The sequence below is a fragment of the Apaloderma vittatum genome, unplaced genomic scaffold (assembly GCF_000703405.1).
Source record: "Apaloderma vittatum isolate BGI_N311 unplaced genomic scaffold, ASM70340v1 scaffold6832, whole genome shotgun sequence".
NCBI lineage: Eukaryota > Metazoa > Chordata > Aves > Trogoniformes > Trogonidae > Apaloderma > Apaloderma vittatum.
In genome coordinates, this window is record NW_009702989.1 from 1,310 (window position 1) to 28,556 (window position 27,247).

Genomic DNA, 27,247 nt, shown 5'->3' on the forward strand with positions numbered 1-27,247 from the left:
AACTGGCAAACCAAAGCTTTATTTTTTGTTTAAAGTCTTTGCTACAGTACCAAGGACTGCACCTCTATACATAATTAACAATCATTCCTGAAAGATCGGTATTTGGCACCAGTTTGTGTTTACCTCAAACACTTGTGGGGAGGACTAAATTCAAATCAAATTTGTTTTTTCAACAAAATAGGAGCTGCCATCATGAAGCCAATCAGCTGAGTTATTGGAGAAGCTTCAAAACGAAACAAAAAGAACAAAGTCCTTAACTAAACCAATACATTACAGAGAGCTCCAAAACAAAGGTCAAACATTAAAAGGCTGATATAGGCTCGTGTGGTTTATAAAACCTATAAAAAAAGACTACACCAGCAAATATGCCCTTTCAGTCCACACAGTTTAGAAATTAATGCAGGGGACACCACTCACTAGCTGGAAATCTTGGCATTGGAGAGCCACACACGTATCAAGAGGAGTACCCAAAAATCAGAAGTTAAAATGCTCCAGTTCTCCATCCACATTAAAGGGGAAAGGTTCATGGGAAGATTAAATCAATTAATGAAAACATAATTGGTTGAGCAGTTCAAACTTTACCCAGCAACCACTACATCATTCATACACACAGGCTCACATGTATACGGCTCAATCCCATTCAAATTCCTCATGGAATAAAAGGATCCCAGGCTCTATTGAGTCTAGCAAGAAATGTCTGGCTGTGCTTTAATCACCATCATGTATTACTTTAGCCACAGAGTACCAGGCAGATTAAGTAGAAATGCACAGTTTTTAGCTCATCATCTCTGCAGAAGTGTTTGAGAGGCTCAGTTCTGGAGAGTTCTGGGTAGGCACAGTCAGTCGTTCTTCATGCAGACTCACTGGCCTCTACTGCCTTAATCATGTGGTCTGGTTTGTTGCCAGCAGCATAGTGATCCCACATCTGAAGATAAAGCCGCTCCAGGTCCATTGTGTACTGTTTCGTGTTGAACAACGGACTGGATATTCTCTGCTTCCAGACTTTGCCACGTACCTTTTTCAGGCTAGAAAGAGATTGACAGTCAGGAGAGGTTCTGAACACTTCATAATACTACTCACTTTTGAAATCTACTATTTTTAGCTAACCCAGAACTGCCAGTAGAAATGTTTCAAAAATGTCTGCTCCACCACTTCCACATTTCTGTTTCATCTCCTTATCATTTTTTGATACAGACCAGCATAACCACTTCAACTCACAAGGGCTGCAAAATTAACACATTAACTTGTTGCATTATCTTGTTACAGTTCCATTTCACCTTGTAGTAAGTGACAAACTGCTTAATCTTCAATATAAAAAAGCCAAAAGGTGAGCTATATTGCACCTTTTACCAAGTAAGAGCCTGCACATGACCAATTTCTTAAGAACAGGTAGCACTGTTACTTAATTGGAGCCACTATTAGGTTTACCGTAAAAGCAGAAGCCAAATTACTGCAAGACAAGAAACCTCTAGACGAGGATTGCCTAGCTCTTTCCAATATTAAAACATCTACAAGATTAAAACTACTGATAAATTTTAGCACTGTGTCCAAATACAGCACTTTATATTCCTGATGTTACCACATTACACAGTACAAGATTGCTTACTATTCCAGATCAGTTCCCAGTTTCACAGCAATATCCTCATATTCCTGTCTACTTTTTGCAATGAGCTCAAGACAACCCAGGCAAGTAAGCTGGGAGGCAGCAACTCGTGATGCAAGAGTCTCGCCTGTAAAAAAAAAAAACAAAAAAAAAACCACAAAACAAAACAAACCTGATAGCAGAAGTAAGCTTATCAAGTAATATATTGCAGAGTATCAGTTACTTTCCTTCAGCATCTGCAATGAGCGAAATTTATTTGGCTTGCTGTTTGTTACTAAAAAATCAGTAAAATTCAAAACCATCTGTTCTATGTAGGTTCTCCGTTGCATACCTGGCATAGTGACCATTGGAGTCCCAGCCCAGAGTACATCCATCCCAGTTGTGTGCCCATTGCAAAGTGGAGTGTCTAGACAAACATCAGCCAACTGCCCTCTCCTCACATGTTCTTCTTTGGGGGCAACAGGAGAAAAGATGATTCTGTTTTGAGAAAGACCCAAGTTTTGTGCATATTGCTGAATATTGGGTTCTCCTACAGCTGGGAAACGCAGCAGCCACAGTACACTGTTCGGAACTCTTTTTAGGATCTATAACAAAAACGAAGCAGGAAATACAAAAAGTTCTGTCAGAAACATTTCCTTTTCCAAACAAGAAATTATCATGTACCAAAATGAAGCAAAAGGCACAATTATTCAACAGTTCTAATCTTCTCTGAGGCATAAAGCAGGAAAAAAACAAATCACTGCTTTGAGTGGAAAAATTAGGCTTGCATTTCTAACCCTACCAAAAGAGGCAGCAACTCTAAGCAATAGTTCATAGGGCAGTACTTGAAACAGTAAATCTTGGAATTTATCATCTCCTTTATTTGTAAGTCCATGCTACAGAACATGAAGAAACTGCCCCTGAAGTAATTCTCAGCAATACACTATAAAATGGAACTTAATACAGATGCTCAGTGCTCAGATGTATCAATCTACCAGCCAAGGCTGGTTATGACTTAATTGTGCAGACTAGGGAAACCCGAATTTATCTCACAATGAAGTACCAGCATACTTAAACCATCCAAGATGTAATTCTTCACTGTCTAGAAGCACAGATGCAATCTGAAATCAACCTAAAAAATCCTATATTCTATTAATACTAAGTCCTGCAACATAAGCATTCAAACAGTTTGGGGTCCATGTTTTCCCACAAGAACAGTTACAGTTTTAACTTGCATGAAATTTCTGCTAACAGAACAGCTATGTTTCAGAAGTCTGACCTTAGATTTCATATTAGATATACTCACATTAGCCCACATCTGCAAAGTGGAAGGATCAATCTTATATAGCTGATTAAAGTTACAGTATACAACAGCATCCTCAGGTAAGCCATACTGAGAACGGGTAGTAACAATTATAGTTCGTGGAACTTCTTCACCAGTTGCTGCTTTGTTGTTAATCTAAGGAAAAAAAACAACTATTGGTACACTGAAATTGCAGGAAACAAGACTATGCTCCATCGAACTATCTTAAGACATACTGCAAAATCTGTTAGCATATGAAGTTATTGTAAGCATATCTCTGGTTTTATTACACAGAACAAAATTCTCTACTTACCCATAACAAGGTTTTAAATGGTGTGTGTACATGCTTATGGATACCCCAAGGCTGCAACCACTAAAGTAAAAAAAACCTGGGCATTTTCATGCCCTTGCTATTAACTCCTTGAAATTCCAAGTAACTGGAATAATTTGAAAGACGAATCATATAAACTGGCATTATACATGGACTCCCTCCCTCCTTGAAAAGTCTCTTCATTTCCTTGAGACCAAAAATAAAATTAAGACTTCAAGGAAGAATAAAAACTACTTAAAAACCACAGGAGTTTTTGTTTGGTGGGTTTTTTTCTGGTTTGGTTGTTTTTCTGTGGCTTGGGGGTTTTTGTGTTGTTTTTTTTTTTTAAAGACAAAAGACAATAGAGACTGTCGAAACTAAAGATACAGACTAACAACCTGTAAGGAACTAGTTGACGATGAAATACTGGAAAATGCTGAAAATTAGACTAGAAGAGTTACCAATGGACTTTCAAAAGAGAATGGATCTTACAGCCTTCACAAATAATTGGAATAAAATAAAAAAACAAAGAGGATAACGGTGGAATGATCAGGATACCATGCAGGTGTCTTGAGATTAGTAAACCAGAAGTTTGTTGTTGGGTTTTGTTTTGAGTAATGACAAGCAGTGGTGAGATCAACAAAAGACAGAAACATCATTATAACAGATATGATAACATGATAACAGAGGTGATAAGAGAGGATGCAGAGATGGCAAAATTACAGAATGCCTTCTTTGCCTCAGTCTAAGCCAGCCCCCAGGAACTGCAGTCACTGGAAGCAAGGGAGCGAAACTGGAGTGAGGATGACTCTCCACTGGTCAGTGAGGATTTCGTTAGAGAACTATTACAAAAATCGAAAGCACACAAATCCATGGGCCCCGATGGGGTGCATTCACGTGTGCCGAGAGTGTTGACTGATGTTGTGGCTGGGCCACTCGCCATCATCTTTTAAAAATCATGGGGGTTGGGAGAGGTGCCTGAGGACTGGAAAAAAGCCAGCATCACTCCAGTCTTCAAAAAGGGCAAGAGCGAGGACCCTGGCAACTACAGACCGATCAGCCTCACCTCCATCCCTGGGAAGATTATGGCGCGGCTCATTCTGAAAGCCATCTCTAATCAATTGGAAGAAAAGAAGGTTATCAAGAATAGGTAGCATGGATTTACCAAGGGGAAATCTTGCCTGACTAATCTGATATTCTTCTACGAAGGCACGACCAAATGGGTTGATGAAGGGAAACCAGTGGATGTCATATACCTTGACTTCAGTACGGCTTTCGATACTGTTCCCCGTAATATTCTTGTAGGTAAACTCAAGAAATGTGGGATAGATGATTGGACTGTGAGGCGCATTGTGAACTGGCTCAGCAACAGAGTTCAGGGGGTTGTGATCAGAGGCACAGAGTCAGGTTGGAGGCCTGTGGCCAGTGGTGTTCCCCAGGGGTCAGTGCTGGGCCCAGTTGTGTTCAATAACTTCATGAGCAACCTGGATAAGGGGATAGAGGGCCCCCTCAGCAAGTCCGCTGACGATACAAAACTGGGAGGGGTGGCTGACACACCAGAAGGCTGTGCTGCCATCCAACGAGATCTGGACAGGCTGGAGAGCTGGGCGAAGGCAAACCTCATGAAGTTCAGTAAGGACAAGTGTAAAGTCCTGCATCTGGGGAGGAATAACACCAGGCACCAGCACAGATTAAGGGACATCCTGCTGGAAAGCAGCCCCATGGAGAAAGACCTTGGAGTCCTAGTGGACAGTAAGTTGTCCATGGGACAGCAATGCGCCCTTGTGGCCAAGAGGGCCAATGGGATCCTAGGGTGCATTAAGAAAAGTGTCTCCAGAAGACCTAGGGAAGTTCTCCTCCCCCTCTACTCTGCCCTGGTGAGACCACACCTGGAATACTGTGTTCAGTTTTGTGGTCCTCAATTACAAGAGACAGAGACCTACTGGACAGAGTCCAACGGAGGCTATGAGGATGATGAAGAAAGACTGAGAGAACTGGGGCTGTTCAGCCTTGCAAGGAGATGGCTGAGAGGGAATCTTATTAATGTATATAAATATCTGAGGGGTGGGTGTCAAGGGGAAGGAGACAATCTCTTTTCAGTGGTGCCCAGCATTAGAACAAGAAAAAATGAGTTTAAGTTAGAACATAGGAAGTTCCACCTCAACATAAGGAAAAACTTCTTCACTGTGAGGTGACAAAGCACAGGAACAGGCTGCCCAGAGAGGCTGAGGAATCTCCTTCCCTGGAGACTTTCAAAACCCAACTGGATGCATTCCTGTGTGGCCTGCCCTAGGTGATCCTGCTCTGGCAGGGTGGTTGGACTAGATGATCTCTAGAGGTCCCCTCCAACCTTGAACATTCTATGATTCTATGATCAGTACAGATAGGACAAAACAGGTATTTGGAGACTTTTTCTTTATAGAGACACTTTACATATACATATACACACACACATTTGATGTATTTTTAAAGTTTAGCTCAGTGGCAGTGTCACCAGTCAAAATAAGTGTATACTGTTGACAAATTTGACACAAATGACAATTACTCACTGTCCCTAACTCTGTTAGAAGACACAAAAGGTAATTCAGTTCAACAAAAGCTGGTAAAAGTGCTACTTATTCAGGTCACTGAGGAGACCACAAAAACACAATACACAAGTTCTTGTCAAACTATCCCCAAAAGTAGGTGATATGAAATCAGAACAAGCACTAAGAAGCACTGACATAAAAGCTGTTTTAAAAGTGCACCAACAGAGCTCAGATTGTCACATCTTGGTGGTGGAGCTCTAAGACAAGAAGTCTCTATTATTCTCTGGGGACAATTTCAGGAAAAAAAAAATGGTAATACACTTACTGACCAAACTAAGGCATAATCTATTACTAACTTATAGGAAAAGTCTCAGTTGTGAACAAAAGAAATAAAAAGAAACCAAAGCGTGAGGTTATGGATAGAGCACTGATAATAAAAGGCAGCACACATAAGAGTCTCTCGAGGAATATAAAACAAATACAATTCATGAAACAGTTAACACCAATGTCAAAATACAGTACTTTTGAAAAGCAAAAACTGTTCTGCAAAGGAATAAATATTAAACATAATCCCATGAACTGTTAAGCACTAAGAGGTAGTACTATAGTGCACAGTTCAGGACGATGTAAGTGTATGTTAAGACACAGTGCAATAATTTGGCCTGTATTACTCAGCCCTTTTTTTGTAAAGAAAAACACAACCGACACTGGGTAACAGCTCACAAATGCCCTGTATGCTGCAGGCAATTAGCAAATCTCGGCTTTGGTTCTGAATAATTGTCTTCTTTATACAACAAGAGTAAATTTCTTTAAAAACTTCAGATACCCTCTTGATACAACCCCTCTATCTTTCAGGGGGAAGGTCATCTTCCAGTGCATCTGTGGCTTATAACACATCTGTGAGTTTCCTTCAGTATGAGAATTAAACGAATTAACATGACAGAAGATAAACATTTATTTGGACCTTCTTTTTCCTCATTATGCTAAATTATACAGATATAAAACCCAAGAGAATAGGATCCTGAAGTGCCTTACCTGAGTAGTTGCCAAGCCATTACTGATATTAAATCCATTGATAGTTATCTGAATTTGCCCACGATTAATCATCTCAATCACAGCTTCAGCAATTGTGTTCATAGGAATGACAGGCATACTGAGGGCGGCATTGCCGTCTGCATTATCACAGGTGTCAGGACACTTCATCTAAGACAAATCACACAAGATCAGAGAAAATACTAGCTTCAGTCCCTAAGACTGAATACAGAAAGGAGTAGCTCTCACCTTAACAATCTTGACATCAGGGAGGCTGTCAAGGAAAGCCTTCAAGTCGATGCCGTTCAAAACAATTCTGTTATCATAAATATGACCATTGGACTTGAAATCAATGACTGCTTTTTTCTGTTAAAAAAAGTTTTAAAAAAGTTACAAGATCCCTTACCAAGTGCCGTTGTATAAAGTCAGCTATAGAAAACACCTACTTTTCTTGCCCTATCTTTCTACATACCTTCAGATGAGGGAACATGTTGGCGTGGTCTCCAATAAAGAAAGTGTTTGGCATGTAAGCTAATTTCTCCGAATACTGCTCAGCCACCTCAACCGGTGAAGTCTCTTTATCCGTGATGATATAATCCATGAACAGGGCACCACTGGTTCCAGGATAACCTAGCCACATTGCCTAAAACACAAAACCACATAGCTCCAGTCTCGGGTGCAACGCAAAACTAAAGGAAGTTAAAAATCAATACATTTTAAGTTAGATTTTCCATCTACAGATTCAAGTTTCTTCTTGTACTGAAGAACAACCACTTACTCCAGACTTTCACTGCTGAGACAGCAAACAGTTCACGCTTAAAAAAGTGATCCATCAAGCAACTATCCAACTACAGTCAGAATACTAACCATCATTATTACAGCTTCTCTTAGCTGAGACTTCTGCAGCCTACAGTGACTGATTCAGGCTTGTCTCATTCTCTTTCCACAGACATTTCAGAAAATCTTTAGTCAAAAAAAACCTAACGTTGATTCTGCTGTAGTGAAATTGTCATTTGAATAAGTCTAGAGAGATTAAAAAGCAACAACTCATTCCCAGAACTGCTTCAAATACCCTTTCTTTGCTCTCAGCAAGAAAGCCAGTGGTGTTCAGGAACCTCAGAGAATTAAGGAGTTCTCTTTCAGGACAGAGAAAACTGCCCATAAATAAATTAGGAAAAAAAAAATTTAAAAAAAAACCAAAAAAACCAACAACAAAACCCCCCTACTCTGCTTCAACAGAAAAATCCTATTTGTCTCACATACGCTAAGTCTCTCTTGCTTACTGATACACATAAACCTTCAGTGTTTTTCCACTCTGACAGAATTAAAACTCTTCCTACTCACAAGTGGGTTTTTGGAGATACAGAGCTATTTAACTTAGTTAACCTGAATAGGTGCTGGTCTCAGGGCAAACAATTCATTTCGGGCTCCTTTGGTGTAACCATTCATATTAATGAGAATGTGTATGCCATCCTGATGAATGCGGTCTGCTGCTTTGCCGTTACATGGTATCTGAAGAATAAATATATAAACACAAGTTATTTTTGTTTTCAGTTGTTCAGTAATAAATGTGGTTAGTCATCAGAGCACCAATAGATAAACGTCAACAGCATTATTTAAGTGAGATTTAAACCTCGTTATTCCTAAGTACACCTACTTTTACAGAAGTACAAACTCCTCCATCAAAAAAAAAAAAAACAACCCTGTTGAAGCCAAATAAAACATCAGTTTGCTAGACACAGTTGAAGCAGTTCCTGAGAGAAATTTTAACTCTGGTACATGAAGATTCCCTTCACACATTCAAATCAGGAGCAGTATCTAGTGTTGCCAAGCTCAGCAAGTCATGCACAAAAATGTGACAAATGGACCACAGAAGAAACTCCAAGCAACACAGATTGCTTCAGTTCTTGGCTACATGAAGAAGGATGATAAAATTGAACGGAACTTCACATAAGGTATTAACAAAGACTTTCAAGAACAGCAAAAGCTTGGAAATGACAATGTGTGTCTTTCTGTATAATACTGAAAGATAAACCATTTTTGACAGTTTTAAATTCCTTTGAGAATTAATTATATAATTAGTCATTATCTTCATGCAGATTACAAAATCATGACAGATGTCTAGTTCAACAGCAGTAAAATGAAATACAAAGGCTAGAAACTGTGCTATACAAACCAGAACAGCCCCACACACTAATGAACAAAGCTCATTTAGATGATGTAGATTTCCAAACTAAGGTAATACAGAAATTATTCCTGATCTTCAGTTTGAGGTAAGTCAACCAACTACTCTCTAGCTACTGCCAACACACCATAAAAGTACTTCATTTTTTTAAAAGGGGAAAGAGCTACTTCATATTTTATAGCAGCGTAAACACGTGCACATAGGCATTTATACTTCTCAGTACAAAACAATGTGAGTTCCCATCTCAGTTTAATTTTCAGCAAGTTACACTGCTAATGCAAGAGACCACAGCATACTCCTTCTACCTGTCAAGACTCTAAGACTTGCACTGTAACCTAAAAATATGCATTCGATACCTCAAGAATTTGAATAGGAAAACTCAGTGTATTTCACTAGGCAAAAGGAATAATTTTTCCTAGATAGCTGTTAAGTGGAACAACAAATATGAAATTGCTACCCTGTTTTACTATGACCCAGATCTTTCAACATCCACAGCTGCAGCAGCAGAGAGAGGATGACAGGACAGCTTTCCACAAGTGTAACTGAAGCTCATTATTCTAAAAGAACTTTTTAGAAGATCAGGCAAAATCCATCTCAAAGAGCAATTCTGCTGATATCAATTTAGCATTTTTAGTTATGAGAGCAGGTTCTGAACATATCCCATGTTGCTTTAGGGTTTTGCCAGTTATCGTGAGACAGCATAACAGCTCCTTGACTTCTGTGTATACTGAAATCCCCATCAGTTTTCCCATGGAATTTAAAAAAAAACTAAATAAAATCAAAAAACAACCCCACCACACTGGTAGAGGGGGAAAATCCTCTGTCCTGCTTCACTTAAGCAAAGCAAGCTTAAATATATTCTCATTTGTGGCATCTTGACTGACCATGACATTTAGATGTAACTATTATCTTAAGACCTAATGGACCAGTTATTCAATATTGCTAATATTACATTTTAATGATCACACAGAGGTCACATTAATCACTGCATCCTAGGTAAGGTGTAATACAAATACATCTACAAACTCCAAAATCCACAAGACTAACATCAGTCTAATTCAAGAAACGACTATGACTAAAAATCTCAAAGTACAAGTTGATCTCTTTCTTCATTTAGTTTTGCTAAAAGATCAAAGCATAAAAAAAAAAAAAGCTCACCTGAGATAAGTCAACAAAATGATTTGCTTCAGCCATCACTTTTACACGGAAGTTTGTACCATCATCAGGACTCAGGGCATAACAGAACACCTAGAATATGAGACACCAAAGATCAAGTATCTGCAACAACTTGCCAGGAAAATAACTTTGCTATAAAAAAAAATATGGTATTGCAGTTTTAAATTACATGAGTGAAATTACATCTAGTTTCATACAAATAATGTTATATTTATTTGTGTGGCATGTACCAGCTGAGAAAGAAGTTTAAAAAAAAAGGGAAGGGGAAGAAGGAGGCATTTGGCCTTTGACACATTTGCACCAGGTGCAAGAGTATGGCACCACATCTTGCATAGAGATATAAAATAGTGCAAGGTAAAGTAAATGGATTTGCATAAGCATTGCATTCGCCAAGAATACCCTTCACAAGACACTTGTGAATTTGTACTTAGTAAGAATTATAACAATGACTCAGGTTGAACAGACAAGCTAAGCCTTGGGGAAGCTTTTTAACAGATTCTTTAAACATTGACCTGTTCTTACCAATTAAAAAAGTGCATATGTATCTGAAGTAACTCAAGGTGACAGATTATGTCAACAAGCATCTTTAGCTCATCTGGCACATACAGACACAGAACAAGTAGAACCAATATGCAGAGAATTTATCTTGCAGGACAAAAGCTTGGTTTTAGTAAACCAACAGGTAACTTCCATTTAATATCTAAGTTTAGCTCAGTAGAGCTTTATAATTCCAGAACAAGACACACAGTCCTTTGTTTTGAATTGATTCAAGGTTAATGGTATATTCAACCCCACATCCGATGTACTCAGACCACCAATTTAACTGTTAAATGAAAAAAAAAAACTGCTTCATAGTCACACTTCTGATAACAACTGAAGCATGCAGCTTTGACACAAGTATTTCAGACTACAAAGACTTTGTGACTAGGAAAAAGTAAGAAGGTAAGGGAAAAAAATCCCCAAATCAAAACAAGCAAACAAACAAGATTAATAAAAAACACTTTTGAAAGAAGGTCAGACCAATCTGAAATTCATGTTTGTAATTTAGGTATACCAGAAAAAAATGTAACAGAAATAAAAGAAAAAAAAATTAGGATGTATATCCCTCAGTCAGAAGCAACCAAGAAGTCGCACCATGAAGTTTAAACAAATCTATTCCAGGAACCATTCCATGCGCCATAAATCCTACCTACAGTAATTCTAACAACAGATCTGTAATTCACCTTATTTATAAATAACACTTCATATTAGTAAAAAAGGATGATTCAGATGGAAGAACTCTTCAATTCACTAGAATGCCCACTAACAAAACAAAAAAATAAAAAATTAGAAACAAATTTCTCTTCATTAGTTCAGCTGCCTGCACCAAGGAAAAGTGCCACTTACAGACACATTTAAAGCTTCAAGCATTCCAGTTGTATTTTTACCTCAAATTTGTCTGGGTTATGCATGCCTGGGATTGACTGCATCAGGTGTGAGGTTGGATGGTTTCCGAAATCAGAGCTCACATAGCCAATACGAAGTCGACCTTCACTGGCTTTCAAATCCTTGGGATGCTCATATGGTGGCTTGTGAAGAACATTAATCTGTCAAGAAAACATACACATCTGTTTACAAACTCAAGAACCAAATGCTAAACAGAGGGACAAAAATAAATAAAAAATGAGTTGCGGAACTAGCCTTATCCCACATACAAGCAAGTGGTCTCCAGGCATCTGTTATTTCAAACCAGCATTATATGTAATTCTGTTGGAGCCATGTTTAATATCCACAAACTGCGTCCAGGGAGGACTCCATCTGATCTCCTGCTTTTGATCCAGGTCCTGAGTTCCTGAATCCAGCTCCCGTGTCCAGGTCCCTGCTGCCACAGAGCCTGGGGCTTACCCACTACCACCTGCTTTGCAGCATCAGTAATGATTGCTATCAGGGTGGGGGGAGGAAGTTGAGTTCAATATCAGGCTTATTTACAGTCGTATATAGTTCTTTATCATGTCACTGTTATTTCCATTATTGTTTCATTAAAGCTGTCCTAGTTTTTTTTCCTTTCCTAACCCATAAGTCTATCTGCCTCATTTCCTATTCCTTCCTGTTTGGGTGGGGTGGGGGGGTGAAAGAGGGAGTTAGGGAGCATCTGTCCACGTTTAGTGGCCAGCCCAGCCCTAACCCGCAACACTCAGGTGTAAGGTGACGGCCAATATTACTTAGAGAATTATCAGGCTATTAAGACAGGCCAGTCTGAAAGCTAAGTGTTATTTTCTTAAGTTTAAGATCTTTGCTCTAGCTAAGCAGACCCTCCCACTAGCTGACAGCATTTTTTCAGTTGTAACTGGCAACCTGCTCAAGCAGTCCGTTTCAACATTCACAATCTCCAACAGCCATGACTGCGGAAGAGAAAAGGAAGTTGCCTAACATTTTAGTTAGAGAATTTGCCATCGACTGCAACTGCATTCTTGGCAGCTTAAGGTGCTTTTCAGTCTTGTGGAAATGGCACACGCTTAAGTAATCACAGCAGGAGAAGATAAATTTTTGGAAGAATCTATTCTACTGCACACAAAATACTCCAAAACAGAATGACAACGAATACTGAAGTATTTACTACTGTGCTGAATCAGCCCTGTAGCACTGACACTAAAGCAACTGTGTCTGGAAATCCCAGAGCAAATCAAACACAAAGCTCACACGTTCCAGGAAGGATTCACTAGAGGCAAGGTCAGGTTCCAAGCACTACAGATGCTGAAAAGGAACAGATTTTGAGAAATACTCACACAGCTGCCTGGATCTGTTTTACTGTCAGGAAAGAATAATGTACTCACTCTGCTTATCCAAACCACCCCTTGCATGCACTTTGCAAAACTAGATGAGTAAAACTACATCCTATCTATCTACAGGTCAGTGATTCATAACATTACAAAGGCTGATGTTTACTATGTGAGTACTAGATTTTCATTAGGAATAGGCAAAAATGCATAGTACTTGAACCACTGCTGGCCTCTGTAAAGCTTCCTACCTTGTCCAAACACAGATTTCCATGTCTCTCAGCAATAGCCTTCCTAAAACTGTGAGAAAGGGGATACAGCATACTGTGATGTGGGTGGACAGAAGGCAGTCTGTTTTTTTCCAGCTGATCAGCTACAATGCTAACCAGCTTTTTCATTCTTTCATCATAGTCTGTCCAGTCACAAACAATCTAGAGAAAGGGAAAATTAAGAGTATTAGGAAAACAGCTTCCTTTCATCTGTATCAGATATTTCACAAGTTGAGACTAATGCTTCTTCCAAAAATGGCACTGAGAACTTCAGCAATTACTGTTGATGGCTATATAATCTCACCTTGTGATTTAAAGCGTAAGTCTAGTTTTTACACTTAAATTAGTGACTTGCTAGGTGATCAAGCTTACCATTTGTTGCAGAGCAATCTTACAATCGAAGCCTCGTCTTTCTCACCTGCAGACAGTGGGCCAAGTTGCAGTAGGCATCTGGAAAATCAGGTTTCAGTTTCAGAGCAGTGCGGTAAGAGGCAATGGCTTCTGGTATATTCCCTGAATCCTGTAAAGACACAGAATTGAGTCAGCAGGTAATAATTACCTCGAGTAATTTTTCACAGTGCCCCATCGTATTCAAGACTGAATCATTTGCATGTGCTACCTTGTGAATAGAGGCCAGGTTGCTGTGGGCATCAGCAAAAGCCGGGTTTATCTGAATAGCACGGGTGTAGCACTGTAGAGCTCCTTGAACATCCTGCATCTCCTTCAAAGTATTTCCCATATTAGAATAAGCATCTGCAAATGTGGGGCTGATTCTGAGAAATAAAGATAATAAACATCATGAACAATAAAGGCTCCTCCTGTAATGAGAACCCATATCCAAGCTTTTTAGTTTGCAAATCAACTATCTGAATTAAAAAACACTATCGTAAGTAACCTTCTGTACAAATCTATGGCACCTTCCTGTTATGAGAGGTTGGATCTATTACAGATAGTATCCGTTTACCTAATAGCCTCTTTATAATGCATCAGAGCTTCCTGTAACTTCCCCTGCTGTTGCAAAACACTTGCTAAATTTGAATGTGCAGCAGCAAACTCTGGAAACACCTGGAAGAAAAAAAAAAAAACAAACATAGTCTGTCTCTCAAATGCTCCAAGCACACTAGATTAGAAAAAAAAAAAAACAACAAACAAATGTGGGCACTTCTTACTCATTTTTATATAACTCAGGTCTCTGAGCAAGCATTCCTCTACTTAGGAGTGATCAAGAGGAAAAGAAACTGTGCCGTATTACACATTCCCAACTTTAATGCCCCACTTCTCCCTCATCACATTTAACTGTACCTCAAGCGCCTTCCGATAAAGACGCACAGCTTCTTCGATATTCCCCTGTTCCCGTTTGATGTTTGCTAGGTTGTTGAGAGAATCCGCATGAGTGGGACAAAGTCGAAGAGCTGTATTGTAGCATTCTTCTGCTTCTACCACCTTCAAAAAAAGGTATATGGTTAATATGGTTAAGATTTTTTGTAACAGCACTGTTCATGAGAAATCACTATACAACCACTTTTAATGGGTTAAAAGTAGATATTTCCTGAATTATTACTCTTTATGACTGAGGGTAACATCCCATCTTTATTAAGATGGTGACACCTAGTGTCTAAAATAAATACTCACAGTACTTTTACAATTCTTAAAAAGGAAATGAAGTATTCCTTACACTGCCTTTCTCCTTCAAGGCGTTGGCCAAGTTACAATAGGCATCAGGGAAGTGGGGTTGTAGTTCAATAGCTCTCCTGTAGGTGTCTATTGCTAGGTCTATCAGTCCTTGCTCGTAATACACACAGGCAAGGTTGCCATGTACAACTGCATGATTCGGACTCAAACTCAAAGCTCGTAGATAAGCTGCTACAGCTCTGTAACAAGAAAAGAAGGTAAACAATCATCCTCACTGAAACAGTTATATTAACCTCAGTCATAAGAACAATTTACTTTTAAAAAAAAATGAAGTGCAAGGGATAACACAAGAAATCTGTCCTGTAAGATGTTACTGAAAACTGAGTACTGCTTGAATTAAAAGCCCAAGTAAGGTATGAATTACTATTAAGCATTTTAAAGCTATGCTGAACATTGTAATGGCTGGTACATTAAAAGAAATACCTTGTAAAAAAAAGGAATGTTTTAATCCCACCCGATGCTGGACAGTGATCAACTTAAGTCTTCTGGAAAAGTAAAGCTGTCAACTACTTTTTTAAAAACTCTTCATTACTAGGATAAGCATGAGACCTTTGCTCCATTTTTTCTCCAGCTTATTACTGAATTGTAACAACAAAAACAGTATCATATGTTTACAAGTCTTTATTCTCTGCTAATCTAACACATCTATCACGCTTCACTTATGCTTTGAACTTCACTTTATTCACAAGTGAGATCTTAATTATATGCTCCGATAGCACTATATAAATGACTAACTGTATTCAGATATGATTTCCATGGCAATGACTACAGCAATTCTCAAAAAGGTGATGTATAGTCTAAAATTACGAGGAAAGATACCCCTCTTTGACCTATTAATACATGGTTAAAACACAAATCACTGAATGATTTACACAGACCACAGCTACCAGAAATTATAATCCAGTTAACAGATGCAATATGATACACTGCATATAAACACCACAGCCTGGATCTTCTTCCAGAAATATAAAATTCTTCTATCGGATTAGAGGTCTCAAAACAAGTTAGTTCAAAAAAGACAGCAACAGTACTGCAACTCCATAAAATAACATGATGCCGACACATAACAGACACATACAGAATATTCAACAAGATGCTTAGCTGAATTTCAGCATTTCAGCCTGTCTTACAAAGAAGGAAAATTCTAGGAGACACACTTGTAGATCACATCCTGAATCACATAATGAAAACAGAGAACTCAATGGTTCATGCCAATAGTTCACTTGTCCTCAGTCATCACTTCAAATATATTCTCAGCAATACTTTCAGAAACTCTCATTTTAAACATTTTAAGTACCGTAAAGTAACATGAAGGAATACATTCCACAGGATTCTTTTTATTTTTTCATTCCAGTAACCTGCTTTGTATGCATTTCAAAGTCATTTGCTTGTTTAGCTTACAGCAGAAGTCTTTACTATTCTCTGTAAAGAGATTTTACATCCGGAACCTTATTTGTATCTTGATACATCTGACAGACCACTGACAGAGTAACAGTACATATTTACTTACCTGTCAAATATCCTTGCCTCCTTCAGCACATTTCCAAGATTGATGTAAGCATCCAAAAAATTTGGGTCAAGTGTTACAGCCTGAAAATATTTTTGAATTAACACTTTTGAATATTAACACCAAAACACTCTCTATGAAACCTAACTGTTTTTTTGAGAGGGTTATGTTACGGGGTTTTTTCCTTTAAATTTGACAAACTCCATCTGTAAGCATCTACAACTTTTATCAATTAATTAAGGAAGGAAATCGTAAGTTATATAATCAACAGAGCATCAAAGTTACTTATCTGTAGAATGATAGCACATACTAACTTCATATTTATTCATTAGCTTACGTAGTCACTTGTAACCACTGCAGAATAGAGAATTAAATATTTATTTCTTGATAGGCTGATCATACTTAACACTCCTGCCTACCCATGATACATGTCTTTCATTTTTTTAGGAGAGAAAACCCTAAAAAACCTGATCCATATCCTTTATCTACTGCAAAATAAGACAGTATTTTAAAACTTCAGCAGCCCAGGAAAATAGAGAGTTTCACAAAGTATCATGTGTGTAGGTAAAATTCAGTAGCCAAGTAACTCAAAGATTTTTCACTCCCTTCAAAGCTAGTAAAATACAAAAGGCTTAAGAACCAATAAAGTTAGGGAAGATGCAGTAATAAGCTACATGTATTTGACAGGTCACATTCTTACAGTCTTCCTCATGGCAACTACTACTTCTAAATTAAAGTACTTACAACCTATCAATATCTAGACACAGAGCCAAAAAAATCCCAAGCAGCTGAAATTATTTTTGTAGATATTTAACTCACAAATATTAGGAAGAAACCCTCCACCGCATCTTAGATCTGGGTTTCGGTCACTTTAGAAACTTAAAAGGATGCATACAAACTGAATTAAGATGTTAACTAGAAGGTATGAGAAAACTAGTTAATGCCAATAAAGTAGATAAATCTGAAACAACAGCATTAAAAAATAATCCTGGAGAAGAGGAATTAGTGTGTCACTTATCCGTTACTCAAAGGACAGTAGGACCTGAAACAAAATCACCATCCAAAATGATTTTAAGCAGAAAGTTGTTTCTCCCTCTCACAAATTAAGCATGTAAAAACATTATTCCCAAAAAAGCTTACTCCAGAAAAGGACCTTAAAACAACCTAATGAATTGTATGTCGAGCCCTTAGGGCAATTCTAAACACATTGCTGTAGTGGCATACGAGCAGTCTAAAACACCAGGAAATTTTTAAAAAAAATTATTAACGTAGTATATTAGCTAGCAGGATCGTAAGAAGTTCTCTGCTAATCAAAATATTTCTAGCATCTACAAGCAGGCAACTGTACGTACATTAAAATCTAATAATGAAGCTGACTGGCTTAGGTAGTTACCTTTTCAAAGTGATGAATTGCAAGCCAGATTTCTCCTTGGGCGTTGAAAACACAGCCAAGATTACTCCAAGCCACTGCAAAGTTTGGTTGAGTTTCAATTGCTTTTAAGTAACAGGCCTTGGAATAGTTAAAGAAGAGAGATACAAGGGAAGGGGAATATTCATAAAAAGAAAAAAAAATGAGAAAAAAAATTGTTAGTATACCTTCTCTAACCAGCCAAAAGTGACCCTGCAGTATAGGCTAGCTTGCGCCAAAACTAATGCGCTGCAAACTGTTGTTGATCCTGCGCCAGCGCAAACCAAAACCCAAGTGCAAGCCCACCATTTTTCAGTTATGCTGATAATATTCATATGCCTTTAGACACCAGGTCACCACAGAAATCATCTTAGAAATAATTCAAGTAGTTCAATGAAAATATCTGCCACCCTTCAAGTGGATGCTTTACTGTGTCAAAACAACTCTACTGTGAAATAATATTAGTAAATTATGAAATATTCCAAAACAGATAGAAATCACTTAAAAAAATTAGAAAAACTACTGAAAAAGATGAAGCCATTCTTCATTTTTAATTGCCCTTCTGAAGTGAGATGACACATACAATCTCTATGCTGTTTCCCAGTTTCTTCAAATACCTTCAGTCATCTACAGCTTCAAAACCTCAAATGACAGGATTGCATGAAGGTTTAGGTCCCTGTAATGCAAGCGCAAGAAATCGCTGCGCATCCTAAAGAGCACGGCGCCACGCTATCGCTGCAAACTGCTTTGCTATATTGATTGCCCCTAGGTCCAGTGAACGGCCAACCAGAATCATTAATCTACCAGACAGGCCCATACAGAAACTTGCAGATTAAATTTGATGTCTGGACTCTAAATGCATTGCAACCCAATTGCATCCAAAAGGCTACATCTCAGAACTTGGGCAGTCACCCAATCAGAGATTAATCATCTAGTCAACCGTTCACGAGGGCTTAATCGCACGCAATGCGCGTTACCGCTGCGCAGCCTTTGCGCTACTGCAGGATCACAGCGCATCATCAGAAGAGCAGAACGCTGCAATCCAAACAAAGAAGAAAAAAGGAAAAAAAATGAACAACCAGAAGAGTTAGAAGCTTTTACTATTAAACTATCTCCAATTATTTCTTTTAAAATATATTTTAATTTACTTTTACTTTATTTCTTTGAAAGAATTTGTGGCTAGTATAAAATATTCTTACATTACTTGCTTGTAATTAAGTATTTTAAGCTGTTTCTGAAGCCACAAGACAGAAGATTCAGGCATGGAGGCAAATGGTTTTGCTGTGGCAGTTACAAACCCGTTACCATATTTCTCATCATGTGACTTTTCGGTGCGTTCCTTGCTGGAAGAGGAGGAGGAGGTGTGTGTCTGCCCTAGATCCAGGCCTCGAGCTCCCTTCAGCGAGGCACCTTACGCATGGAATAGGAGGTTTCACCCACCTGAAACCTTCTAAATACAATATCAGTGGTGAAAAACCAAAAACAAGAGAGAAAATAAAACAAGATCATTAGTAAGAGTTCAACAAAGCAATTGCATTTTTTTGGATATGTCTTAACACATGGTAATGAGGACAATCTGTAACAAGGGAGACATGCAGAAGGGAGAGGGTTAATCAGGGCAACTGCATACAGCAGGGACTTTTTTCTTTTTTTTTGGAAGAAAGGCTCTGAAATATCTACAAAGAAATGAAATTTTAGTTCCGACTGTAAGGAATCTGCTGGCTTGATCTTTCAAATGAACTGATAACCAAAGAAACACGTTGCAATTTACTTAAGATGTTTTTCCTCATTTATTACGTTATCACAAAACGGAATAACACTTTCAAACTAGGTGTCTCCAGAGCTCTGAAACAAAGAAGTCAGCAACCTAAAGGCAGGCGCAGTGTCTTGGCCTATACCAGTCACACTAAAGCTGCAGTGAAGTGCAGTTCATGTTAGCTGTCCACTTGGTGGGCTGAGAATCAAGTGTCTCAAAGACTGTTCAAATTCTCAATGCTGCTACAAAGTAATTTCAAATCAGTTAGGTCGCCCTAGGATGGTACGCACATCCAAGTTGTTATATCAAAATAATTTACTTTGAACCTGCAGTCCCGTTACCCATAAAGATCGTACCCCTCCCCAAACGGTGCTGCAGCCAAACAGACAGCTACGCTGTTCATACACTCCACTTTTTAGCATGCGCGTGGGGCTTGGAGTGACAGATGTGGAGTCCAGAGTGTTCTCGATTTCTCCACACTCCTCACCCCTGCAGCGCGGACGCGTAAGGTGGCTTGTAACAAGACAATTTCTTTGTGCAATCCAAGTTTTAACATGCCAAGAATTATAAACTCATCTTGGTGTTCAAATTCCCAGTTTAGGAAACACAAGACTGCTAGAAGCCACCTTTCCACTACAGCAAGTTTTCTTTCGATCAGTTCATTTCCTAAACAAACCAGCTTTGTCCTTCTGATTTCTTTATTTTGGGGGAGGGGAAAGGGAAGACATGAAGACACAATATTTGGGAGGTTTGCATACTGCACCTATTGATCATTTATTAGCCTTTCTTCCACTATCAAGGGAAGGGAAAAGTTAAAAAGAATAAAAATCTTTAAAAGCCAATATTACAAGGTAACATTTGGGTACGTTTCTTCTCCACTTACAAGCCACAAAGGACTTTAGAAGAGCAGCATTTTCAATAGCATCTGCATCATATAAGGGTCTTGAGCTAACCACAGGCTCTCTGCTTGGCACCAGCAGGCAAGCCTCAGATTTGAAGGACTTTAACTTATTTCCACATAAGACCATGATGGAGCCTCTGCTCAATACTTCAGAAAGGTATCAGATAGTCTAGTTCAGCAGAAAGGCTTGGTAATGTTCCATTTCTTGACTTAAACCAACTATTAAACATGGACATGCCATATCTTGCCCTGCAACTACTCTGGGGTGTTTCGATGCCTTCAGTTTTCAGTAGTTTCTTAGATTGTCTGTAGATCAACGCAGATCTGAAGACTTGGTGCAAAGTTCAAGTTTTCAAAACAATGGTGTTTACATGTATTCTACCCAACACCTACCTTGGCTTCTTCCAAGCGACCCAGGGCTTTGAGCAGGTTCCCCAGGTCACTACGAACACAGTACAAGTCCTGAAAGAAAACACCATCTTACATTATTTCTATCCAGCACATAAATGCCACTAATCACACCCCTTAGTACAGTAAGTTACACAAATTCACCTAAGCTGAAACAAGAGTGAAACAAGATTCTGAGCTCTTGTTGGACTGGGTTTGCAACTGCTTTTCCAAAGCAAAAACAATATATGCACATCATACCGATGCCGCATTTTAAGTATTTTTTTCACAAAAACGTATGACCACACAGGAAGCAGATACCTTCACCATGCTAAGTAGTACTACAGAAACCGAGTATGATGAAAATAAACAACAGACAGCAGCAGCCTGATGTGCTTTTTACTAAAAATGTCAATTCAAAACAGTTACAACCAAAAATCCAAACATCAGATGTATTTTGCAGGAGTCACATAGTGGCACTCAGTTTCATTCTATAGAAATAATGCTTCTGTAAACCACTACACAGCACAAATCTAAGAGTTCATCACCATGAAATTTCTGACTTTGTGATAAATATCTGATGATTTTTCAAGATCTCACATTCAAGTCTGAGCAGTGGCTCCCTCACTGTAATAATACTGGCTCAAAGCACACAAAGCTAAGTATGAGGTTATTTCACTGAAACTTCTGACATCAGGATTAAAAAAAAACCCAAACCACAACCAATTCTTTGCTCTTCTGTTATCTCAACAACACAGGTAAGTACGAAACCAGCAGTCCTTATTGAATTTTACTTTTTTTTTTTTAACTTGCACTTTAGAACTTTTTGTGACAGAAATCTAAGATCCTTAATAAAATACTAAGTAGTCACTGAGTTTATGGCATACAGGTCTCTCGTTCGTTCTTTGAAATCTGCTATTTGTGTGTCCTGAGACAGCAGGAAAGTATGGAGATGTTCTGTAAAATGAAGTGTTACTTACAGGGTTGTACTGAAGGGCAGACACATATGCCTGTACTGCTCCTTCCATATCACCTGCAGCTACCAGCGCAGCAGCCAAATTAATATATCCATCAATGAAATCTGGTTTGAGGCGCAGTGCATGTCTATAATGTTCAATTGCTTCTTGTAGCTGTCCACGTTCCTTGTACACATTGCCTAGATTTGAGTAGGCTTCAGCCAACAGTGGATTCTGTTTAATAGCCAAAGTGCTGAAGTGAGCAGACCTGGAGAAAATTAGAGAAGTTAGCAAAAAAATAAAAACAAACAAACAAACCCAAAGAAACAAACAAAAAATAAACAACCACCCCACAAAACACAACCCAACCCTGACTTTGTGTTGCTTATTTACCTAGTTACTTAATGAACATTCATGCTTAACTGAGTCAATTGCAAAGTGAACAAATCTGGACTTACAGAGCTGCCTCATATGTTTAGGTTCTTCCAGCTTAAACTATCATCTTCCCATTCCTATTTTTGATTCTACTCAAGAAAGATAACTCTCATTCACAATGAGTAGTGTTCAAGTCATCTCACCAAACCTGAACTCAACACACTTAAAGAAAACACTGCAAAAATCCTGTGAAGCCTCTTCCAGCATTTGTATGCTTTAAGCAGCGTTTTGCTCAGTACACTTTTCAGAAAGTAGAACACAGCTGACAGACATAAATGTACAATATATCCTCTCCGATTTTATTTTCCCATGTCTGAACTGTTATTACAGTTTCATTCAGAAGCCTAAATAAAATATCTCAGTCAAGTTCTTACTTTCTTAACCCACATATGTAGATTCAAAGCTAGAACAAGTAAGGTTCAAAATGCTTGATGCAAAGAAGGCAAAACCAGAAACAGGCAAGCAGGAAGAATAGAGAGACAACTTTCAGATGACAAAAATCCTTAACCAAGCATGCCATTTTGCTGTAAAGTCTTGCAGCTTAAAAACACAAACAAACAAAAAAACCTCAACACATCACACAAACTCCCACACTGCAGGTGGAATAAACAAAAGACTTGTTTACACATGTAAATACCTCTAGTAGACACAAGTGTGATTGACACTCCAATGCTAATATATATAATATTAAAGTACATGAGAACAACAGCAAGATCTGTTGCTTGCTATAAAGCTAGCTATTCAAATTTGTATTTCTCTTACCCTAACAAAATTCAAAAAGGAAGAACAGTGCTTTTGACCAGTCCTTACTGCTGCCATCAAGATAGTCAATATTTGCATTCAGTGATAAAAAAAAAGAAGCCAAGGTTAGAACAGAACTTATGTCAGCTACACTTAGTACTATTAGAGGTGCAAACTATAAAGAACCCTCATGTCTCCTACCTGTCCAATCTGCGACACTGGAAGTGAATGGACGATAGTAATAAAAGCACACCAGTATTATCAGGCTCTTGTCTCCAAAGCTGCATGCAGTGTCTTTCTGCTGCTTCAAAGTCTCCTGCCTGATACTCACGATGAGCCAACTCCGCTAACCCTTGGAAGGAAAGCATACGTTTCGTTGGTTCTGGAGAATCATCAAAACATTTAAGGGGGGAAAACAGTAAGTTAGACAACAGGAACAAAACAAAAGCCAAAACAATGTGAAAAAAGTGCAGACAACTAAAGGATGAAAATGTTTGAAATTACATAAAACACTAAAGCACACAGCAGTTTGAACTCTCAGTTCTTCATGCCCCAACCTATTACTATGATATTTTTAACATTATCTGTACAACCCCATGAGTTCATCAGCGAATAATAGGAAACACATAGTTTCCTATTCATTTTTAATGAATGTTCATGTTTAATTTCACTCCTGTAATTTTTAATGATTGTGAATATTTGTAATTTAATCCTTTCCCATTAACTTGAAATGTATTTAAAGAAATTCCTCACATAACATCATACTTTGATTCGTAAAAGTAGAAGTGCTGCTAACAGAACAATGACTCTCTTCGCTCTCCCCCAAGATTGCAGATCTTATGCTTTGTAGTATTAAAAACAAATTCTAAAAACTCAGCATGAAAATTAAGGACAGCAAACAAACTCTTCAACGGATTTGAGCAAAAGAAAATTTTGCTGCGCCAGTAGTGACAGCCCTTTAAAAACAATCTACCAAAATGTAAAATCTCTTGAATCCTCTGTATTTCTGCACTCTCTATAATAAGTAAAAGTTCCTTCACAGAAAAAAAAAAATCGGCCTTGGAATAATATCTGATGAGAGACAAATACAATTAAATGATTATGCAACTGGCCTACAGAATGAACCATTAAACAGACAGCGTACAGGAAAAGAGTTACTGCTTTTAGAGGTTCAGTTGGAATGGGAGCAACAAAATTTTAGTATCTAAGATGCAGCTGTGGAGAACAAAAAAATAAAACACCACCTGTTTCAGGCAAAACAACCTTAAGCACAAAAAGGAAGTAAAATTTCTTACAAAGCATGGTTCTGTATTAAAATAGACAGGTGCATCTCAGAAAAAATACGATTCATCCTAGAAATAAGTGTTGCCTTTCAAATTCTGCCTTTATACCAATGACTCTCACTATTAAAAGATTTGATTACTGTAAGTATCACTTATTTTCCTCCCAAAGTCCAGCATTTCAAGGACTCTGCGGTCAGTTATTAAATTCCATTCATGAAATACCTCCCACCTAGACCTACTGAGTTTTAAAATTTGTATTTTGAATTTAAATGAAACGGATAAATCCTTCCTAATAAAGGAAACACCTCTATATCCAAGTACACTTATTTTTTGCAGTCAAGTACTAAAAAAAAAAATCCTCTGAGACTCTTTAAGTCTTTTATGAGAACTATAAAGATAGCAAAATAATCACAAAGATATTAGGGATGCAGTTACTATCCACTGTATTTTATGAAATTTGGATGTACATAAATTATTTAAATTTGCATTTTAGCACTAGTAAGTTCTGAAGACTGTAAACACTACAGGACATAACTACAGTTGTTTTCCCAGAGAGCATATTGTCCCTGTCAGTGCTAAAAACTTTAATTGCTCCACATTATGAACTAGCAAAGCTACTGGCTTTCAGATACTTTGCAAATTACTAACCAAGTATCTTTTATCTAGGTTAGATTTCTATTTTCTAGCTTAAGAGCTTTCCAAACCCTACGGAAAAAGTGGACTTCAGTATCTGGTTAAACCTACTTGCAACAAACAGATACAACTGCTTCTCTGCATGAGAATGACAGTATCACTTATCAAAGCCCAAGAAGCTGACAGTAATAACACTGGAGTACCAACTGGATGTTCCTCACTCCCTCCTCCTGCCATTAACAGCAACACAGGTTTAGCCTCTCTGGCAGTCACTGTATTTTCAAGTTCTGCCTGCTGATGGCACAAATACAGGAAAGGTGGATAGAGGAAACGCATGTCCAAGGGCCTAAATGAATAATTTCTTCTTCAAATAAATTTCAGTGATGGTATTAAACTTCAAAGATAAAGCAAAAGAAAAACACAGGAAGTTTAGAGTCAAATTCTTATGACTACTCAGAAAGAAAGTTTCAACAGTTATCTAAATGCTGCTTTTTGCCTACTTGAGCAAAAAGTGAAACTGAAGTTGCAACTCCCAGGGCAAGAGACAAGGCAGTGCAAAATACCCTGTTTAACACTTGTGAATAAGAATTGCTAACAAAAGCAACAAAATACATCAAAACACTCTTTTTTTTTCATTTTCACAAAAAAATCCCAACCTCCAGACAAGAGAAAGCACATCAATCACTCAGCCTAAAAATCTATCATCTACCTCCAGTATTTTAGCAGTAATCCTTGAGAAGTGAGAAGTGACAGTTACATCACAGAGTTCAAAATGAGCTAAACTTTTAATATAAACTTGGATGGAAGAAAAGTTCTAAAAACCAAAGAATGCATAATAATGGCTATGAATAGCTATTCACTTAATTAATTTCTAAAGAAAATAATTGCAGTGAAGAGTCACAGACAGAAGACTCCTTTATCAAGTCTTCCTATGTTAATTTATGTACCCAGGCTAAGGTGTGCAATGTGCTCTGACTATGACCTTGGAAAAGCCTAGTACATGCTATGACAATGATCTCTCCTGGGACTTCTATAAAATAGAAACAAAATAAAAACCCATGCAGAACTATCACAAAGGTACCAAAGGTCATTTTTTCCCCCATAAATAACATCCTAAGTACTCACCATACACTCATGCTCAACCTTACATTTAGATAAATCTAGGCCCAGAAAGGAACAGTTGCCTCCATCCTCCATCTGGGAGGTGGTGGTGACAAGGAATACAGGACTCTCCCCAAGCGTGCACATGTCCTTTTCGCTTCCAGGGATCAGGGCTACAAAAGAATGCTGCAGCCTCTGTGACAAGACACACAGTTATAGCTAAAGAGCAATGAAATACTGTACTGCAACACTTACCTCCTCCATCTCCACTGTATCACTACCACTTCCCTTTACATCCCTATCTGTCTATTGCTATCCTATCTCTTTCTTCATGAATCTTATATTTATTTCTACTCTTTTCAGATCTTGTTTCAACTTTTTATACTCTTTCTTTCTTCTAGTTACAAAAACACCCAAAAATCCAGGTGGGTTGTCTTTTCAAACTTTCAGTGGTTACTGAAAAAGAATACTTTTTCTTTGCTCTACAGGGAAAGTAAGATTTCTCCTCTCACCCATCCCTCAAGTTCTAGATCTGTACAATAAATGTAGGACAGGACCTTTCTTAGCTACAGCACGCTATGCTACTGTCCAGAAATACACTGCACTTCTCAGCTATGACACAGAAGACCATTCTCCTTAAGCGTAGCGCGAGATTCTGTACCAGTCAGGTTCAGAATTGAGTCGCTACCCTACTTCGCCCTCCGCACAAACGCCTTCACCAAGAGGTGTCCCTGCCCATGGCAGGGAGGTTGGATTAAATATCTCTAAGGTCCCTTCCAGCCTAGGCCATTCTATGAATAAGTATAACAGAGCACTGCACTAAGAATTAATCGCGCCATGCTCCTCCAGGAGCAGCTCGCAAGCTGCGACCGCGCAGCGCCCACAGAAACCCCCCAAGGGACGCGCCCGGGCCTGCCGGCAGCCTGTCGGTGCCCCAAGGCGTGGGGAGACAAGCACAAAGGCAGCGAGAGACTCGCCCGGAGCCATCGCCTCGCCTACGCCGTCACTTCTAGAAAGTTCCACCGCGAGCGGGCCCTTTAACCAAGGGGCGCCTCACTCGGGGCGAGCTGGCGCGGCCCTGAGAGGGGCAGGCCGCCGCGGCCCCGGGAGAAGGCAAGGCCCAGCCTCCATAGGGCTGAGGGGCTACTGGCCCCCGGCGCGTCCATCCCCACGCTGCAAACCACAGTACCTGTGCTGTCAGCCACATTCCCCACAGAGGTCGCCATCCGGAAAGGGGGCCAGTGAGGTTCTAGTGAAGACAGCAAAAGGGCCGCGGGCGAGGAGGGGCCCACTCAGCTGAAACGGG

The 27,247-nt window shown here is 38.8% G+C and overlaps 1 protein-coding gene across 2 annotated transcripts; it reads right to left on the reverse strand.

Moving 5' to 3' along the window:
* Window positions 1–27,174, reverse strand: OGT (O-linked N-acetylglucosamine (GlcNAc) transferase). 2 transcript variants are annotated; one of them, XM_009864430.1, is made up of 22 exons: window positions 27,131–27,174; window positions 23,126–23,276; window positions 21,773–22,016; window positions 20,799–20,867; window positions 17,734–17,850; window positions 16,344–16,423; window positions 14,817–15,012; window positions 14,444–14,584; window positions 14,106–14,206; window positions 13,761–13,914; window positions 13,560–13,661; window positions 13,124–13,303; window positions 11,544–11,702; window positions 10,099–10,188; window positions 8,142–8,267; window positions 7,228–7,398; window positions 7,005–7,121; window positions 6,759–6,926; window positions 2,889–3,041; window positions 1,935–2,187; window positions 1,607–1,730; window positions 1–1,025 (listed from the first exon to the last, which is right to left on the reverse strand). In XM_009864430.1, exons 1-22 carry the CDS (start codon window positions 27,165–27,167, stop codon window positions 851–853), a joined length of 3,108 nt encoding a protein of 1,035 aa, XP_009862732.1. In that variant the 5' UTR covers window positions 27,168–27,174; the 3' UTR covers window positions 1–850. The 2 variants fall into 2 exon arrangements, with proteins under 2 accessions (XP_009862732.1, XP_009862731.1); XM_009864429.1 differs by having other exon boundaries at window positions 23,126–23,306; window positions 27,131–27,167.
* Window positions 27,175–27,247: the final 73 nt, after the last annotated feature.

Coding starts and splice junctions, on each gene's coding strand:
- OGT (XM_009864429.1), bottom strand. CDS start 27,167: ATGGCGACCTCTGTGGGGAATGTGGCTGACAGCACAG. Junction 14,585..14,816: donor CCTTGAAGGAGAAAGGCAGT/GTAAGGAATACT, acceptor CTTTTTTTGAAG/GTGGTAGAAGCAGAAGAATG. Junction 7,399..8,141: donor TGAGACCAGCACCTATTCAG/GTTAACTAAGTT, acceptor TTTGTGTTTTAG/GCAATGTGGCTAGGTTATCC.